The sequence below is a fragment of the Podospora pseudoanserina genome, chromosome 4 (genome assembly GCF_035222485.1).
Source record: "Podospora pseudoanserina strain CBS 124.78 chromosome 4, whole genome shotgun sequence".
Lineage (NCBI taxonomy): Eukaryota > Fungi > Ascomycota > Sordariomycetes > Sordariales > Podosporaceae > Podospora > Podospora pseudoanserina.
The window spans coordinates 2,351,993-2,369,309 of NC_085923.1; the positions used below are offsets into that span (position 1 = coordinate 2,351,993).

Below are 17,317 nucleotides of genomic sequence, written 5' to 3' on the forward strand. Positions count from 1 at the left end.
GAACAACCAAAGTAGGTTGGGTTATTCTTCAGGTCGGACCTGCCGTGAGAGGTCCCGTATCGGCGGTTTGCCCATCTTGGAGTAATCATGTCCCACATCTGAGACCAGCTACGTGGATATGTGAGATTGGGAACTATGTTGGGATACATACGGGGTTTTTGGTGTTGCTCAAAGAATGGACAGCATCAGGTTTAGACAGCAAACATCGGTTTTTTTTTTTTTTGGAACGGATTTGGGTTTGCCTCGGGAGAGTTCATGAGTCTTGGAAAAGAGACTTTGATCATCTGCCCAGTAGCAGTTTGGACGGGAAGGGCTTGCGGGTGGCTGCAGTAGTATCGAGAGGGTGGTCCACATGGTTGACGCCCTGTGACGCTGTTCATGCATGAAGCTCACGTCGGATTCCTGCTGCGGGGAGGCGGGTTTAAAGGAGGAAAGGTGCAGGGTGATGTTGTCAGTCATACAACTCTGGAATATAAGCACTTTTTTTGGGGGGGGTACTGATCAGCAATGTATCACGCAGGGTGACACGGCTGGATGGGCGTTGTTCACATGTTCTATCCAAGGCGAGTTTGATACCTGAAATGCTTGTTTTGCTGCGGTACCTGGATCTCAGCAAGGTCATGTCAAATCAATCCGCGAAAAAAAGAAAATAAAAAAAGAAAAAAAAACCACCATCCGAAGGGGATGGGACCTAGCTGTCTAGTCAGGCACCGGGGGATTCAAGTTTTGGTCATCTCATCGAGTTCGTCTGGTAGATCGGACGGCGCAATCTCGTCATATGGGCTAGGTCAGAAGACTGTCTCATCATCATCATCATCATTTACCACTCAGTGCTACCATTCGAATTCTATCGTGTATGCTTGCTTGTGTCTCACTCACTCTTTGAGCTCCTGCTGGATTAGGCAGGTCTGAGAAGGATTGACCAATCATGATCTATTTCCATTGAGCTATACTCTTACACCCTTCGGCATTTATTTTGACTTACACAGAGCCAGACCATCATCGTCAACGACAACATCGACGAGCCGCAAAAAGATTCTACCGAAACACACACATGGCATTTTCCGGACAGCAGTTTTTTTTTTTTTTAACTTCGACGCTTCACCTTGGCTCTTGGTGTGGTGGAGTGTGCAACGGCCTCCTACCTGCTGCATGCGAGCAATGGGTCAACCATTCTTGCATTGCAGGACAGTGTTTGGTCCACATATGTCGTCCGACTCGCCAGCATGTGTGTGTGTGCGTGGGTGCTTTGGAGGAGGAGGAGGAGGTTGGGTGGGTGAGATGGGATGGTATGGGCAATCTACTTTTTTGTCAGGTTGCTTACTACCATGAGTAGGGGAGGTAGATAGCCATGTGTCTGCCTGCCTTGAGTAAGGTAGGGGCAGGAGGGGGGAGTGAGTGGTTTGATTCTGGTTTTAATGATGTCTTGCCCCGGGGTGGCATTCCTGACCACCATCTTTTCCTTTCCCTTCGCACAATTTGGGTCTTGTTCTCTTGTCTCATCATTGCCAACGGGGGATTTTGGATGGGTGTGTTTCTTGCGGTGGTGGGTTATTATATCATACTGCACTCCTCTCCCTTTAGGTTTTGGTTTTGCTGATTGAGCCTCGTCGTTTTGTTTCTTGTTACCACAGTGCTTCATGAGGCTATATTGGCGATTTATACCTACCTTCGCCTTCTCGCCCTTGGTCAGACGGACATCCCTCCCTCCCTTTTGAACTGTCACCTTTCCTTTCACAGAACCCAGAGAGGAATAAGCATAAACAGCCATGCGTATCCTCTGTGGAGTGGCCACCTTTCTGGCGGCAAGCCACTCCGTTGTGGTGGTGGTGGTGGCTGCAGCAGAAGCACCACAACAACGACAACATATGGCCTGGCCCTCAGCGGAGCCAGCATCAGCAAACCAGAAGCTCCCATCTCATCGGCAACCAAAGTACCGCCCTGACCGCAAGAGGGCGAATGCTGTCAAGCAGGCTTTCAGGATTTCGTGGGATGGTTACTACAAGCATGCGTTTCCTCATGATTCGCTGAGGCCTGTGTCGAATTCGTTCGAGGATGACAGGAACGGATGGGGAGCCAGTGCTGTCGACGCCTTCAGCACGGCGTTGATCATTGGGGAACACAAGATCATTGACCAGATCTTGCGCTACATCCCCGACATCAACTTCAACCACACCGACAGTGAGGTGTCGTTGTTTGAGACGACGATTCGATATCTAGGTGGGCTGTTATCTGCCTACGACCTCCTCACCGGCCCCCTGAAACCCCGTTTCGACTACAGCACCCACCAAACCTCCCTCATCCTCCACCAGGCTGTCCGCCTGGCGGACAACCTCAAAGTCGCCTTCGACACCCCGACCGGAATCCCCGACAACGACCTCTTCTTCTCCCCCCCTCGCAAAAAGGGCTCAACCTCCAACGGCCTCGCCACAGCTGGAACCCTGGTCCTCGAATGGACCCGCCTCTCGGACCTCACCGGCGACCCTCAATACGCCCGCCTGGCCCAAAAGGCAGAAAAGTACCTCCTCCACCCCAAAAACCCAGCCATGGGGGAACCCTTCCCCGGCCTCCTCGGCTCCTCCCTCAACCTCGACACCGGCCTCTTTGAAGACGGCGCCGGCGGCTGGGGCGGCGGCACAGATAGCTTCTACGAATATCTCATCAAGATGTACCTCTACGACCCCTCCCGCTTTTCCGTCTATCGCGACCGCTGGGTGTTGGCGGCCGACAGCTCCATCCGGTATCTGACATCCCACCCCACCACCCGGCCCGACCTAACCTTCCTCGCCATGTGGCGCAACCGCACCCTGCACTACTTCTCCGAGCACCTCGCCTGCTTCAGCGGGGGAAACTTCATCCTCGGCGGCCTGACCCTCGACTCCCCAGCCTACCTCGGCCTCGGCCTCGACCTCGTCGCCGGGTGCAGAGCAACCTACACCAGCACCCTCACGGGAATAGGACCGGAAATCTTCCAATGGCAGGATAACACCGCCCCCCTGAACGCAAGCAACAACTCGCCTCCCCCGACCCATCAGAAACTCATGTACAGCCGGGCTGGGTTCTGGGTTACGAACGGGGGGTATCAACTGCGTCCTGAGGTGATTGAGAGCTATTACTACGCCTACCGGGCGACTGGCAATCAGAAATATCAGGAGTGGGTTTGGGAGGCGTTTTTGGCTGTGAATGCCACGTGCAGGGTTGGGAGCGGGTATAGTAGTTTGATGGATGTCAACTTGCCGGAGGGGGGTGGGTGGACGGATTTTCAGGAGAGTTTTTGGTTTGCGGAGGTGATGAAGTATGCTTATTTGGTCTTTGCGGAGGAGGCGCCGTGGCAGGTGAAGGCCGGGCTTGAGAATCGGTTTGTGTTTAATACCGAGGCGCATCCGATCAGGGTCGCGGGCGGGAGGGAGAAGTATGGGGGTGGAGGGGGGTAAGGGGAGGGAGAAGAGGGGGGAGTGATAGGTAGGGTTGGGCTGAGGACGGGTCTCGGTGGGGGGGGGGGAGGTATAGATTGGATTGAATGAGGCTGTTATGGCAACAAGGGATATATAGATAGGAAAGAAGGGGTGATGCTGGATCGTGGGGGGGGGTGGTGAGTGTGAGTGAGTGCGGCCGAGATGGTGGAGTATTAAGTTTACAAGAGGAGGCACCGGTCCCGTTCTAGGTAGACAATTCCGGTGCCGTTCTAAATAATAAAGTAAAGGCGTTTCAGGGTTTGCTCTACTTGATAACAAAACCCCCCTTCACCCATTTAAAAACTTTTCTCTCCCATTCTTCTCTTCAGCAACATTTCCCCAACTCAGTTTTCCATCCATCTTGGCCGCATTTCTTTCATTAGGTTACACCAGTCATTGGCATACCTTACCTAGTCGGTACAATGTCCCAAACCGGGCATATACCCATCCCCCCCCCTACTACCACTATCTTGAAAAGGCGCAATGACCATCGTTGAAGGCATAGTTTTACAACATGACGTGGGGTCAACCTACTTGTGTGTATCAACAGTTTTGCAGTGAGGATGCCGCTGTCTTTCATCCATCTTGATAGTCATTCATATATTCCAACAACCCCCTTCCTTCTCATAATTATCAGAAGAGAAAACACCACCATCACCTCCAAAACACCGGTTACCAATGATTGCCGAGCAAGTCTTTTCGGTCAAGACGCGCTCTGATAGCACACCTCATCAAAGGCACATCATACCTCGTCAAAAGCACAATATTGGAGCGTGTCTTGACCGGAAAGACTTGCTCGGCAACCACCAAGAACCGGCTCATCATTACCATTACAAAGTAAATATCCAAGAAAAATAACCCTCCCTCCCTCCCCTGCACCCATCACTCATCAACTATCAAACCTTCCTCTCCCACTCCCCCCTCAACTCCTCCAACCTCTTCCACACCCCTCCACCCAACTCTTTGAATTCCACCAACCTCTCCTCTTTGACCATCTCCATCCCCCCCTTCCGTCCACTTAACAACCCCTTCTCCTTCAACTCTTCAACATCTTCCACCCTCCCCTCCCACCCCCACCCATCCACCTCCGTCTTCCTGACATACACATTCCCCCACCGATCCGCCGCACTCCCCCACTTGACCCTCTCGGCCCGCTCACTATCCAACGCCTCCTGCTCCTGCAGCGCCAGCCAAGCAGGCGCCATACTCCCGTTGTATCCCGTGATCGGATGCCACGGCGAACCCAGCCACCTCACCAGATAAAGCACAACCTGATACCAAAAAAACATGAACGCGTTGAGCGGGAAAAGCGTCGTCTGGACGATGCCCGGATGCGCTAGGTACATCTTGGGTGGCGTCTCGTCTTCCGCCACAGAAAAATATTGATCCACGTACGGTTTCGACGTCGGGAGGGACGACGTCAGCGCCAAAACGTCAGTCAGTCGTTTGGTCGCCTCGTAGGCGGCGTCGGTTTTGAGGGCTTGAAAATCGTCCAGGGAAAAGGTGTCCCAGTCTGCGTCGATGCTGCTCTCCCAGATGATTCTTCCGGGGGGCAGGGCGGATGGCTTGGGGCGGGAGAGCAAGGGGACCAGTTTCTGCGCAAAGAGGTAGTGGCCAAAGACGTTTGCGCAAAAGACTTCTCCCATTGTCTCCTTGCTCCCCGGGACGGGGGCGATGGTTTGGCCCGAGTTGCCCCCCTTGAAGGTCGGCCATGTTGTTGCTGAGACGATGCCCTTGGTGAGGATGTTGTGGGCGACCTTTCCCCAGTTGAGACCGTACCAGCCGCCGATGCCGGCGTTGAAGATTATGGAGTCCAACCGGGGGATCTTGACGTCTTCCAGGGATTCAAAGTCGGGGGACGTGGAGGGGGAGGAGAGGGTGCCATGGAGGAGCTGGTCGGCGGCGGCGGTGATGGTGGGGAGGTTGCAGAGGTCGAGTTGGACCGAGAGGATGTGAATGCGGCGGGTGGCTTGGTGGGGGTCGTAGTTTTGGCCGGTGCGGGAGCGGAGGGCGGGGGAGGATTCGGCGAACTGTTGGGCGTGGGCGCGGAGGGCGGTGACGGTTTCTTGGGATTTTTTGGCCGAGCGGGTGGTGGGAATGAGGATGAGGTGGGAGGTCAGGGAGCGGGTGGAGAGGTAATCGTCGATGAGGCGTTGACAGATGCCGAAGCCGATGCCGCTGTTGGGGCAGATGTCAGGGGCCGCTGGGAGCTTAAACGTTCGAGATGGGATGGATTGAGACTTACCTGTTGGCACCTGTCACCAGGACAAATAAGGTGTCCTTTTCAGGAGCTCGGTCCCAAGGTGGTGGTACCATGGTGTCGATTAAAGATGAACAGTGTTTGAAGCGTGGTCGAAGAAGTATCGGGGGGCCCGCTGAGCTATAAGAGCTGGTCGGGTTGCCTTTTTGGATCCGGTACAAGGTGGAGAGAATCCGGTATTTGGAGTGGGTTGGTGGCTGAAAACCACTGGTTCAGAATGATGTATTAATATTATGCCGCCGTGACAGCAAAGCTATGGCTTCTTTTTGCCTTGGTGATACGTCGTCAGGTCAGCAGTGGTGGTGGTGCAGTACACAACAAGTTCAGTTTGCTGGGCGAATCGGTGGAGCTGTTGATATCCAAACTGCCAAATTTCCCGGTGGATCGATCAGCAGCTGGAGCAAGGTAAGGCGGACATCATCAGTCTAACCCAGAGTGTTCTCTTTAGTTCGGACTTTTCAGCTTAGAGCACGGATCACTCGATGGATCAAGCAACCGAGCAACGTTCCCTGATCAAGACAGTCAAAGAGCTTTGAGACCGCCCGAGACCATCTGAGCAGACAGTCAGGTTTTGTCTGACCGGCCGCATTGACAACTCCTCGAACAACTCCTTGACAATTACTCGACAATTCCTCGATAATCGGCATCTGGTGTAGCTGGACTTTTGTTGTCCCCGCTTTCCCATCACACCCTGTTACCTCAGCGGCACTACCCGTGCCATCCCCACTTTAACTTTGTGCCCCCAATCTAACAAGACTGAAGACTGATATCTGACATCTGACATCTTGACAACAACATCCAATCGACATGATGCCGTCAAAAGTCCTGATCTTTACTGGCGCTCCCGAGAGTAGCACGCTTGATTGGGAATCCGGGCTGCTGTCAGCCTTTTCCGATCCGATTGCCCGGTTTGCAGGAATCGCAACAGACAGCCAACAGCCTCGTCCAGCAATCGAGGGTCACGCTGCCTGGAGATCGTTGACACTGGAGATGACTGATATCCCACACGACCGCCAGAAGCAGGTCGCTCTTGACCCCTGCTACGATGAATCAGCAGACTTTCTTCCAGGGACGGGACCCGACTTCTTCACAACAGTATATACTGCCTCTTTCGCATCGACCAGAAACGGAGAATCTCAATCTCAGTTTCAGTCTCGGGCCGAGTCCCAGAACCATGCGTTGTCACAGCTCTACGAGCACTCAATAGCAATCCATCAGGAAATGCCCTCTTCCCACCTTGTCAATCACCACAGCCAAAGCGACCAGTCAGACTCTTGTATCAGCAACGAGACTACCTCTTTTCTGTCTGATGGCCCCAGCCAACACGAGCCCGCGAGGGGGCCGTTGCCTTTTCGGGGAGATTCTCACCTCACCGACCTGAAAGATATCCCACCAGCCTCGTGTCTTACCAAGATCATGCCGCAGACCGCGAGCGTCAACTTGATTGTAGGTATCATCTCGGTTGCCCGGCCTCGAGTTGTCAACACCCGATGGGGCTCAAAGCATCTGGTGGAGATTTTGGTTGGTGACGAGACCAGAGCTGGTTTCACCGTTACCTACTGGCTACCATCAGATGATGTTGAGAAAAGCTGCCTTGCCGGACTGCGGCCCGGAGACATTGTCCTAATGCAGAACATTGGGCTGAATGTGTTTCTGAAAAAGGTCTATGGGTCCAGTCTCCGCAAGGATCTCTCCAAGGTCCACCTTCTCTACCGCGTGAAACTCGACTCCCAAGAGAGCGGCGGCCACTACGCAGCATCGGATCTGGCGTCCACGACCAATCGGCATCCCCAGCTGGACAAGACACGCCAGGTTCGAGATTGGGTTCTGAACTTTGTCGGTGGTGGTGCCCGGCACCAGGGCAAGTCCAAGAACAAGCCGGCCAACCCCAAGCGTCGTTGGGAACGACCACCAGACGACGATACCCAGCTGCCTTAGGCTTCTACCCTGGAATACAGTAAGGTATTTCCTGTCTGTGCGGTGTTGTCATCGAAAGCTCTTGACGATATCGACGGCCGCCGGAGGTGGTTCCATTTGCTGGGCGCGCATACCCCTGTCAACGCCGGTCTTGGCGGCACGGTCCAGCTGCTGAGACCCTCCCGTGGCTGTGAATGGATTCTTCGAACATGCTTTGCGTGGCCTCCGCGTCAGAGGGGAAATTACGACTACGCGGCTTTGGTCCACAGGGATTGGCTGCCGTTGACATATAACGATAGAAGCATTCGTGACGAAGCTCAATCGCCGCAAACAAACACAGCCAAGTCTTGACCACCTTAATCCCGCCTACAAGGTCTACCTTGGCAGAAAGCTTTCAAAAATGATGCGCAGACGCCACAAGAAATCACGCCGGGGATGTCTGGAGTGCAAGAAGCGGCATATCAAGGTGAGTTGTGCTCGGTCACTATACAGAAACATGTTCAACCGCCGACAACGGTTTGCAGTGCGATGAAACCCGGCCACGGTGCATCAACTGCACGACTGTGGAGAGGGAGTGCCAGTACTCGACCCCTGGATATCAATCACCTTCCGAGACCTCAGGGAGCCCCGCGCCGGTATCTCAACAGACGCCCTTCCCAGGCTCCGTCTCGACCCCTGCCTCGGTGGCGGCCTCGGACCACAGCATGCCCGCTCCGGCTCTCTCGCCGGAGGCACCGGCACCACCTATGCTGGACGTGCGAACTTTTCCTCACACTGGGGACATGAACGGCAAAGTCGACATCGTGCACATGCAGCTGTTTTATCACTACGTGACCAACCACTCGGTCATCTATCCGTTTGTCGATTACGATGGTGGACTGAAACGCATCATTATCGAAGTTGCCCTCCGAGAGCCGTTTCTTTTGCACTCGATCCTCGCAATGGCAAGCCGGCATCTGAGCATGACCGGAACCGGCAACACGGCCTACTACCACGACCTTGCCATTGAGCTTCAGACGCAAGCCTTGTCTCTATTCAACAGCTTCGATGTCGAGCATTTTGCCCAGTCGATCGAGCGACGAGTGCCCGTCTTCCTGTTCTCTGCGATCCTAGGCTTCCATGCCTTGTGCGACATGCTGGCGTACCAAGACGACACCTATCCCTCCAACCTGGCCAGGCTTACAGGATACTTTCGTCTCCATCGAGGCATTCTTTCCGTCATGGAAGGCCACTGGGAAGATCTCAAGAAGACGGAGCTTAGCATCCTCTTTGACCACATCGTCCCTCGTTGGTATGAGATCAGTGATGATGACGGGGGCTCGGATTGCGACGACATCAAACAACGAGTTCGGGAATCCCCAAATCTGGATGACGGGCAGCGGGAGGCGTTTTTCAAGGTCCTCAAGTATCTCCAGTGGGTGTTTGATGCCACGCCCAACTATCGCAGCCGAGCTCATATGTTGTGCAGTTTTGCGTAAGTTGACTTCGCACGAATCGTGAGACAATGACTGACTTTAGCAGTGTGATGATTCCTAGACCCTTTGTCGACGCTGTCGAGGTAGGCAAGCCTGAAGCGCTGGCCATACTCGCCTACTTTTATGTCGCCCTGCATTTCTGTCGTGACATCTGGCTGATTGGAAACTCGGGCCAGTTTCTGTTGACGTCGGTCGCCACTCACCTCAACCAGCTCGGCCCAGAGTGGTCGGCCTGGTTGGAGAAGCCATGTCAAATGCTGCGGGAGTCTTTGGAGGAGGACAAACTCAACACCCGGTCCTCTGCCACCAGCATCGCCTCGGCTTCACCCCTGCCAACCTGGAGCCATTCAGGACTCGACGATCCATGAGTGGCTACACAGTGCCCTATGTCACATGATTTCTCTGGGCAAACTGGACCATCTCAGCCTGAGACCAGTCGGTCACCCACCGCTCCACCACAACCTCAACGACCAGCGTTGTGTGTGTGTGTGTGTGTGCGTGTGTGTGTACCGCCGCAATGGGTCACGATATCGTCATCTCCCGGCCCTCCGAGGCTGATGCCGGGCGCATCGCAGAAATCCACATCTCCGCCATGGGTTCGAACCCACTCCTGCATGCACAGTTTCCCACGCCAGAAGGTCTCCAGGCGCTTCGCCGCTTTCTCGAGGCCGAGACGCTTGACGAGATTCGCGACGCAGTGTCTGGTGTTTTGGTCTCGCGGGATGGCCCAGATGGACCGGTGACTGGGTTCGTGAAATGGACCTCCCCATCCCATCCCCAGGATGTCAAGCTTGAAAGGGGCGATATTGTTCACCTGGAGGGATGCTGCCGTCGGTTTTTGGATGAATACGCTTCGCTCGCCGAGCAAGCCAAGGAGAGATCGGTGCGAGATGAGCCGCCTTGCTACCGTAAGTGTGCTCCCACCAGCTTATCCCGTGCTGGCGTTGCTTGGCGGCGCGGGTGTATCCTAGACAGATATGCAAAGTCTGGGGAAGTTGCAATGCCGTCATCAATATCTGGCTCCGAGAATCTCCGAGGGGAGCCTTGTTTACGTCCGTTTTCATGATAATCGTCACCCGGGCCGGGCCGCCTCCTCCGATGTTTTCAGGCAAAGCTAATCGACTGTATGGGTTAGGATTGAGTTTTGTCTGTGCGGATCCTGAATATCAGGGTAGAGGGATAGGTACGCAGTTGACTCGGAAGGTGTTGGAGCTGGCCGAGGAGGACAACCTGGCGGTCTACCTGGAGAGCACCGATGTGGCTGTCTCTATTTATCAACGACTTGGATTCCGTGCTATTGACAGTTTCGAAATGCAAATTCCGGGCCGACAAGAGACAGAGAGGGTGGTTTACAAGGAGGTGTGCATGATATGGTACCCTTCTGGCCAAAGATAGCAATTCCCGGTCGACTAACACACAATGAATCGGTCCTTTCCCAATGTCAATCATACATTACAGTCGATAGTAGCAAAAATATTATCCGGCCTCGGATTGGCCAATTTCAGAAAGCGTTGAACAAAAAGAAGATTCCAACTGATACATTTACACTAGATCCGGATCAAGGCAACGGTTGCTGGCTGCTGGCTGCTAACTAACCCCTCCTCCCCCACACACACACACACACTTTGATGACGGGCTTCATCCTGGGAAAACAACCCCAGATTTCCACCCTCGACACGTGCTTTTGGGACTCCAACAACAAGTTCTCCAATATAGGGTCTGTTCCTTCAACAAAAGAGAAACAAGGTTCCACCCGACACATGTGTCGCACGACAGTAGAGGATCAGGACGGGTTATATGTTCTGCATCACTTGACCTCTTTTGAGCTTCAGCCTTGGGGTAGAACAAGACCTCCTGTTCAACCCCAGAATTAGAACCCCCGCGGCCCTGCCGTGTGCGTGTAACCGCACAAAGCAGCCGGGGGGGGGACCCTGTGGATGTCTCCTCTCCGCATTGCGGGGTGGGGGGGGGGGGCAGGATGGATGGATGGATGGATGGAGGGGTTCAGCGGAATGATGATGATGAGTGGGAAGGGAAGGGTGGCACATGGCATATCGAATGCTCGTCAATTTTCTTTCACACCACATCGGATTGTTGTTCATCCAATTGTTTTTTAGAGATTCCGGCAGGCAACATGGCGGTGTCAAAGTTTTTGGAGGGGGTTGTGACATGATGTTCTGTGGGGGAAGACTGATGATGATGATGATGATGATAGAGACGGGACTGACAGCAAATGTTTGACGAACAGAACTACGCAGACAACAAATGGAACACCACAACGAAAAAGAGTCGGATGGTAACACCAGCCTCGTCAAATCAGCAATAATCGGCAGAGGGCCATGCCATCCAAGAAATCCCCAAGCGTTTGCCAAGTTGGTTTCATGACCGCCTTTTCCGATTCAAAACTGGTGTGGTGTCGGTGTCGTGTGTGTCGTGCATTTGGCTGCGACAGCAGCATAAGTCGGCATTTTTATTTTGTTTTTGTCTTTCTGGAGGAGAGAGCGAGTGACTGACTCGAACCATTACGTTACAAGTATTCCCAAACGGGCGGACAGCAGCAGGGGGCCCCGCAGCTACATGCGGAAGACATTCCAGGTTCCGGCGCCGGGCAGTCATCAGGCCCGGCTCTTTTTCGATCTGGGCTTACCGTTGGCCGCCCCACAGCGGGCTGCAGCGAGTGTTTTTCCCCAGGGGTACGTACACACGCGACCGTTATCGCCGGCTTACAATTATGTTTCTCGCAATTGAATCTCGGAGAGGGGCCCTGTGATAAGGCTGTTTGTTTCGTTTCGCTATCGCTTGGACATGCATATCATCAAACAGCCAGAGAACACAAGCACAAGCGAGCACAGAAACGGGAATAGATGGGTGATGGACACACCTACACTATCACCCTACCTACCTACCTATCTACCACCTATTACAGGCGGCATCTACCTATCTCACGGGAAGTCCAGTCTTCAAAGGAGGGGGTGGGTGCTCTTCCCGTCGTACGCTGTAGTGTAGGTGTTAGTGAATGACGTTTCCATCACCAAGAACCGCCGCAGCGGATCCTGGTCCACAGAGGTCCATCGCTAATTCCGCCTTGATCGTCTCCGAATGTCTGGGCACCAGTTCTGACAGTCCACTTTCTGCGTTTCGTTACCTCACACATTCTGGGACATCTCGAGCTTCCATCTTGCTGCTGTCTGAGCCATTCCTTATTACCCATTGGCCTGGCTCCAGAACAGACCGCCCGTTCGTTGTTCCTTACATTCTCCATCAGTGGGGAAGACTCCAACGTCACAAGCAGCCACCACCACCACCATCACTACTATCACCACCAGCTCGGGAAAAACAAACAGCAACAATCAACAACAATAACAACAACAACAACAACGAGAAAACCACAACGTTTTATTAATTACGACGTTCAAACTGGGACCCCTGCCCACATCACTTTCAAAACGGATTCCCACGCGTGTGTGTACGTTTGAACCATTCTTCGACGACTACGCAAATGACGCAGATAAGCCTGGCTTATCTCGCCCTAGTCTCGATCATCACCTAGATCCTCCCCTTACCCCCCCCTTTTCTTATCCTTATCCCCCACATCAATTTGAAGACAACACCACATCTCTGATATTCCTGCCTCATCTACAGGGCTAGGTGGCCGTGCTTTCTTTCTTTATCTTTCCCGAGACATCATCATTCACCACCGCATACATACGGACGGAAGTACTACTACACCACCAACCACCCCCATACCGAGGTGAACGTCGTCTAGGGACGGACGGGAACACGGAAAACCTTGGAATCGACTGGCGAGAGATAAGCTCACATATTCAACGGCTTTTTTCTTACATCGGGACGACTATTTTCGGTCATCAACACGCCCCCTCTGTGTTTACGGTACGCCCCTGTGTTGTGTCATCAACAGCAGTGGCAACAGCTCAACCAACCCACCCAAGTGCTTCTTTCTTGATAGAGAGATAGGGAAACTTTCCGAGTACCTATAGCCCCCCTGCGATAACTGTGCCAAAACCGAGCAGCAGGCAAGGCAAGGCAACCTTATCTACAAAGGCCCTGTTGTTCATTACACATCTCTTATCAGTTATCGACTTCGGCCCAACCACCAACCAGCAACACCTTTTACCAGCCTGCCTCTTTGAGAAACTGCTGACATAACGGTTTTCCTCGTTGGGGTGTGTGTGATTCCATCTCGTGACGACCACAGGCGCGGACCCTGTTCTCTCTCTCTCTCTCTCGGCTTAAGGAATTCGGTCAAAGCTCGATCGATCTGTTTGGTTCTCCACGCGGGGTGGTGACATACCGTCTGATCATCCTTTTCTGGGCTGAAGGATTTGAGGATAGGAAAGTGGAGTTGTGAGTAGTGTGGTCTTTTCTCTGGGCCGCCGTCATTGACTGGATATTCCGCGGGGGAAAGTACTGTCTTCTTGTCCATCCATCTCTCTGAGAGGCTGACAGCGGAAGGAGAGGTCATTTTCGTGCATATTCCAACCAGACACGGCTTGCGATACCACCACCCCCTCCCGTCCGTCTTTTTTCCTCGGAACTGTTGGAACACGCAGTTTTTGATTTTGGGGGCTGCCCGGACTTATTTTTTTTTTTTTTGAACATTCGGGAGTTCCCGAACATAGACGTCCCTTTTTAACAAGCAGCCATGTCCACCTCGATCGCCGTCCCAAGGACGGCCCCCATAGCTATCGCGCCAAAACCCCCCACGGCACGCTTCCCACCGAGTCGACAGGGCAGTGTGCACCACCACGGCCACAACTTTGACTCTTACGGGAGCGGGTTCAACTCGCCTGATTCGGGGTCGGTGCTGAGCTTGAATACGCCGCCGTGTGAGGCTTGCCGGAACAGGAGGAGTGAGTGCGTTATGGGTGAGGATACCGAGGAGCACTGCGTGGCTTGTCAGTATACTGGGACCGAGTGCTCGTTGGTGGAGAGCAGTGGGAGTAGCAGCCCTTTGGGTGCGAGGAAGAGGAAGTTGAATGGAGGGGATGGGGCGGAGGAAGGGAGGAGTAAGAGGAGGTGAGACAGAACAATTTTTTTTTTAAAAAAAAATTTCTTTTTTTTTTCTTTTTGCTGATGACAGGATGGGAGGGGTGGGGGGCCACGTTTTATGTGAATGGCTCTCTTCTTCTTCTTCCTCTTCTTCTTCTTCTTCATCACATTCCTTTCTGTTTCTTTCTACTTCTTACCTATCTATGCCCACCCCCACCAAAGGCCAAGATAGGCCATCGAGATCTTGTGTCTCTACCAGGACTTACCTGACATGTTGATTGGTCAATAGTTCCCCAGGACGGTCTGATAACAGATCGCAGCGTCGGCGGCAAAACCAGCACCACCAGCAACCCAGCGTCTCGTGCACCACTACCAGCAGCTCCCTAATCGAAGACATGGCCAACTTTGGCGGGCCCACGCTGCTCAAGCGCACGTTGGGGCTGCAGGCGGATCGGTACTGCCAGTACATTGGGCCCACCACTGACTTTGAGCCCTCGCTCATCAACCTGTCATCATTCGACCCGCAAGATGAGAGTCTGCTCGCGAGGGGGACGTTGAGGAGGGTGAGCGACAACGACACGTTCTTGTTGCTGCCGGACAACAACACGCCGGGGTATGATCACATCATCGAGGACGCGGACGAGATTGAGAACATTGTGGCGCCGCACGGGAGGAGGCTGATCGACCTCTACTTTCGGGTAGTGCACCCGGGCTTTCCCATCATTCAACGGAGTGTGTTTTATGAAAAGTACGAGAGGAGCCACCGCGAGTTTTCGCCGCCGCTGCTGGCGGCCGTGTACATCCTGGCCATCAACTGGTGGGAGCACGAGGAGGAGCTAGCGGGGTTGCCGAAGCCGAATGTGAGGGAGCTGGAGAGGTTGGTGAGGACCACGTTGGCGGATGCCATGTACAGGCCGAAGCTGTCGACGATACAGGCGGGGTTGCTGTTGAGCCAGAGGCCGGAGGGGGATCAGTGGGCGCCGACTGCGCAGCTTGTGGCGGTGGGACAGGAGCTGGGGTTGCATTTGGATTGCACGAACTGGAAGATTCCGCCTTGGGAGAGGGGGTTGAGGAAGAGGCTGGCTTGGGCTCTGTATTTGCAGGTTAGTGTTTTTACTTTCCTTTTTCTTCCTTCCTTTTTTCATTTTCTTCTTTTCTTCTTCTTTTTTTATTCATTTTTTTCTTTTTTTTTTTTTTTCATTTTCTTCTTCTTTTTCATTTTTTTTTTTCATTCTCGTAGTGTATGACTTGTATGATATTGACTTCTGGTGTCCAGGATAAATGGGGCGCCCTCGTCCACGGCCGACCTTCCCACATCTTTGCGTCCAACTGGGCCGTCCAGCCGCTCAACCCCAACGACTTTCCCGACATTGAATGCGACGAGACCGACGCCGAGGAACGGCTCGAGCTTGAGAGGGGTCGGGTCCTTTTCAGGCAAATGGTCCAGCTTTCCCAAATCCTGGCCGAAATCCTGGACACGTTTTACACTTTGCAGGCAACCTCTCAGATCGCCAACGCCGGCCCGCAGGGCACTCAGCTCGTCTTGTCCCTCGCCAAGCCCATCCAGCTCAAGCTCAAGGAGTGGTATTCCGCTCTCCCGGCTCTCGTCAGGATGGACTCGACCTTTCAGACCACACCCTCGTCCTCTTCGGGGAGCAGGTTCTCCCCGATCGGCTATCTGCACCTGGCCTACTTTGCAACCGAGATCACGCTCCACCGCCGCATCATCAGGTCCATGTCCGCCCTTCCGGAGGACAACAACCCCAACACGCCGTCCATCGACCCTTACATCCAGCACATTTGCCGCTCGGCCGCCAAGGCCAGACTCATCTCCGCAATGGATTTTGTCAACCGGCTCACTCCGTCCCACCTGAGGGCGTTTTGGTACTTTGCCTCCAAGACAAACTTTGCGCTGATCGGGACGTTTGGGAGCCTGCTGTGGGGGACGAGCCCGGGGAGGGAGGAGGCGGAGTGGTATAGACGGCGGCTGGGCGAGTACAGGTGGACGCTGAGCGTGTCAAGCAAGCCGGGGGAGGGGACGAGCAAGGGGTTGACCGAGTTTGCGATGGGGATGCTGGATATCAGCACGGGGTTGTTGAAGAAGCTGCCGGAGAAGCCGTTGTTGAGTCGGAGCGGGAGTGAGGTTGGGTTTGGAGGGTCAGGAGGGGTGGATCAGGTGAGGAGGAGCAGCTTGTTTGCCTTGGGGCATGCGGGGGGGAGTTCGGCGAGTTTGAACAGCATGGCTGGGGGTGGTGGGAGGGGGGGGCCGGGAGGGGGTTTTAGTTTGGGGATGCAGAGTCCCAGGAGTGATATTGGGGAGGAGGAGGGGGAGGAGATGGACAGTGAGGATGATGGGGAGGGGGAGGGGGGGTATGGGAGTTTTTCGGTTGGGAACTGAGCCTGCTTGACGGTTTTGAACTCTGGGGGGAGAGGTCAGACGGGGGATTCGTGTGTGGATTTTTGAGTTGCGCTCTGCTTTATATGGGGGAGCTCGGGTTCAAGACGGGAATTTTCCTGCCATACGGGGAAGAAGGAAGTGGAGGGTGGTGGTGCAGAGGTGGCAGTCGCCACGACTTCCCATTTGGGAACACACAATATTGGCAGATTTTCAGCTTGACGATGCAGTCAGAGAGCTGGAAACTGCCTTTATTTGATCCCCTCAAACTTCCGCGGAGATGCAAAGATTGCGCGATGGGGAGCACGCGGTCTACCCGCTTTCTACGTGTTCTACTTTTTCTGTACCAACAGGGCAGTTTGTGGGGAATGTCATGTGCCAGCGGGTAATGGCGTCATTTTTCTTTTTGTTTTTTTTTGGGGGAGGGAGGACCCTAGGTGCATCAGGTGTGAGGGGAACTGTCACCATCACATGAGAGAGTAAGGGAGGGCTTTTTTTTTTCTTTTCTTGGATGATTTGATGAAACACAAGTTATGATTCTCTTTTTGATACCCGAGTTCTATATGTTTTTATAGAAGGTTGCGGGTAGGAATTTTCTTTGGGTTTTTTGCGAAGGGTATCATGGCAAGGGAGGGGATGGTAAAGATTGATATAACTTGATATGATAGGTAGGAAGGATTAGGATAGACTGACTGGCATGATGTTATGGCAACGATGTTTAGATTTTTATGAGAAATTGGAATAGAATAGAGAGTCAGTCGTGTTATTGTTACAATGTTGATTTATTTTCCTGCTCCGAAGGAAA

The 17,317-nt window shown here is 53.6% G+C and overlaps 5 protein-coding genes across 5 annotated transcripts; 4 read left to right on the forward strand and 1 right to left on the reverse strand.

Annotated features, from left to right (window-relative positions):
• Positions 1-1,769: 1,769 nt before the first annotated feature.
• On the forward strand, positions 1,770-3,434 carry mns1B_1 (Mannosyl-oligosaccharide alpha-1,2-mannosidase 1B; the record flags this gene model as incomplete). Its single annotated transcript, XM_062947101.1, has 1 exon — positions 1,770-3,434. The coding sequence occupies one exon, from the start codon at positions 1,770-1,772 to the stop codon at positions 3,432-3,434; it is 1,665 nt and encodes a 554-aa protein (XP_062800584.1).
• Positions 3,435-4,337: 903 nt separating this feature from the next.
• Positions 4,338-6,339, reverse strand: ERG27 (3-keto-steroid reductase). Its single transcript, XM_062947100.1, has 2 exons — positions 5,701-6,339; positions 4,338-5,633 (listed from the first exon to the last, which is right to left on the reverse strand). The coding sequence occupies exons 1-2, from the start codon at positions 5,769-5,771 to the stop codon at positions 4,352-4,354; spliced, it is 1,353 nt and encodes a 450-aa protein (XP_062800585.1). The 5' UTR covers positions 5,772-6,339; the 3' UTR covers positions 4,338-4,351.
• A 183-nt stretch (positions 6,340-6,522) lies between these two features.
• On the forward strand, positions 6,523-7,653 carry QC764_408100 (uncharacterized protein; the record flags this gene model as incomplete). The annotated part of the gene is made up of 1 exon (XM_062947099.1): positions 6,523-7,653. The coding sequence occupies one exon, from the start codon at positions 6,523-6,525 to the stop codon at positions 7,651-7,653; it is 1,131 nt and encodes a 376-aa protein (XP_062800586.1).
• A 124-nt stretch (positions 7,654-7,777) lies between these two features.
• On the forward strand, positions 7,778-10,652 carry QC764_408090 (uncharacterized protein). Its single transcript, XM_062947098.1, is given in 6 exon segments — positions 7,778-8,098; positions 8,157-9,106; positions 9,154-9,372; positions 9,544-9,593; positions 9,608-10,015; positions 10,243-10,652. The coding sequence occupies 6 exon segments, from the start codon at positions 8,033-8,035 to the stop codon at positions 10,500-10,502; spliced, it is 1,953 nt and encodes a 650-aa protein (XP_062800587.1). The 5' UTR covers positions 7,778-8,032; the 3' UTR covers positions 10,503-10,652.
• A 1,152-nt stretch (positions 10,653-11,804) lies between these two features.
• DAL81_1 (Fungal specific transcription factor) lies at positions 11,805-17,305 on the forward strand. The gene is made up of 4 exons (XM_062940594.1): positions 11,805-12,573; positions 12,750-14,144; positions 14,407-15,220; positions 15,394-17,305. Exons 2-4 carry the CDS (start codon positions 13,771-13,773, stop codon positions 16,513-16,515), a joined length of 2,310 nt encoding a protein of 769 aa, XP_062800588.1. The 5' UTR covers positions 11,805-12,573; positions 12,750-13,770; the 3' UTR covers positions 16,516-17,305.
• The last annotated feature ends 12 nt before the right edge of the window (positions 17,306-17,317 follow it).

Excerpts from the sequence above, each read along its gene's own strand:
- ERG27 (XM_062947100.1), bottom strand. The coding sequence starts at position 5,771 with ATGGTACCACCACCTTGGGACCGAGCTCCTGAAAAGGACACCTTATTT. Across the intron at positions 5,634-5,700 it reads CTGGTGACAGGTGCCAACAG|CGGCATCGGCTTCGGCATCT; the intron begins GTAAGTCTCAAT and ends CTGCCCCAACAG.
- QC764_408090 (XM_062947098.1), top strand. The coding sequence starts at position 8,033 with ATGATGCGCAGACGCCACAAGAAATCACGCCGGGGATGTCTGGAGTGC. Across the intron at positions 9,107-9,153 it reads CATATGTTGTGCAGTTTTGC|TGTGATGATTCCTAGACCCT; the intron begins GTAAGTTGACTT and ends TGACTTTAGCAG. Across the intron at positions 9,373-9,543 it reads CCATGTCAAATGCTGCGGGA|TCGGTCACCCACCGCTCCAC; the intron begins GTCTTTGGAGGA and ends GCCTGAGACCAG.
- DAL81_1 (XM_062940594.1), top strand. The coding sequence starts at position 13,771 with ATGTCCACCTCGATCGCCGTCCCAAGGACGGCCCCCATAGCTATCGCG. Across the intron at positions 14,145-14,406 it reads GAAGGGAGGAGTAAGAGGAG|TTCCCCAGGACGGTCTGATA; the intron begins GTGAGACAGAAC and ends ATTGGTCAATAG. Across the intron at positions 15,221-15,393 it reads CTTGGGCTCTGTATTTGCAG|GATAAATGGGGCGCCCTCGT; the intron begins GTTAGTGTTTTT and ends TCTGGTGTCCAG.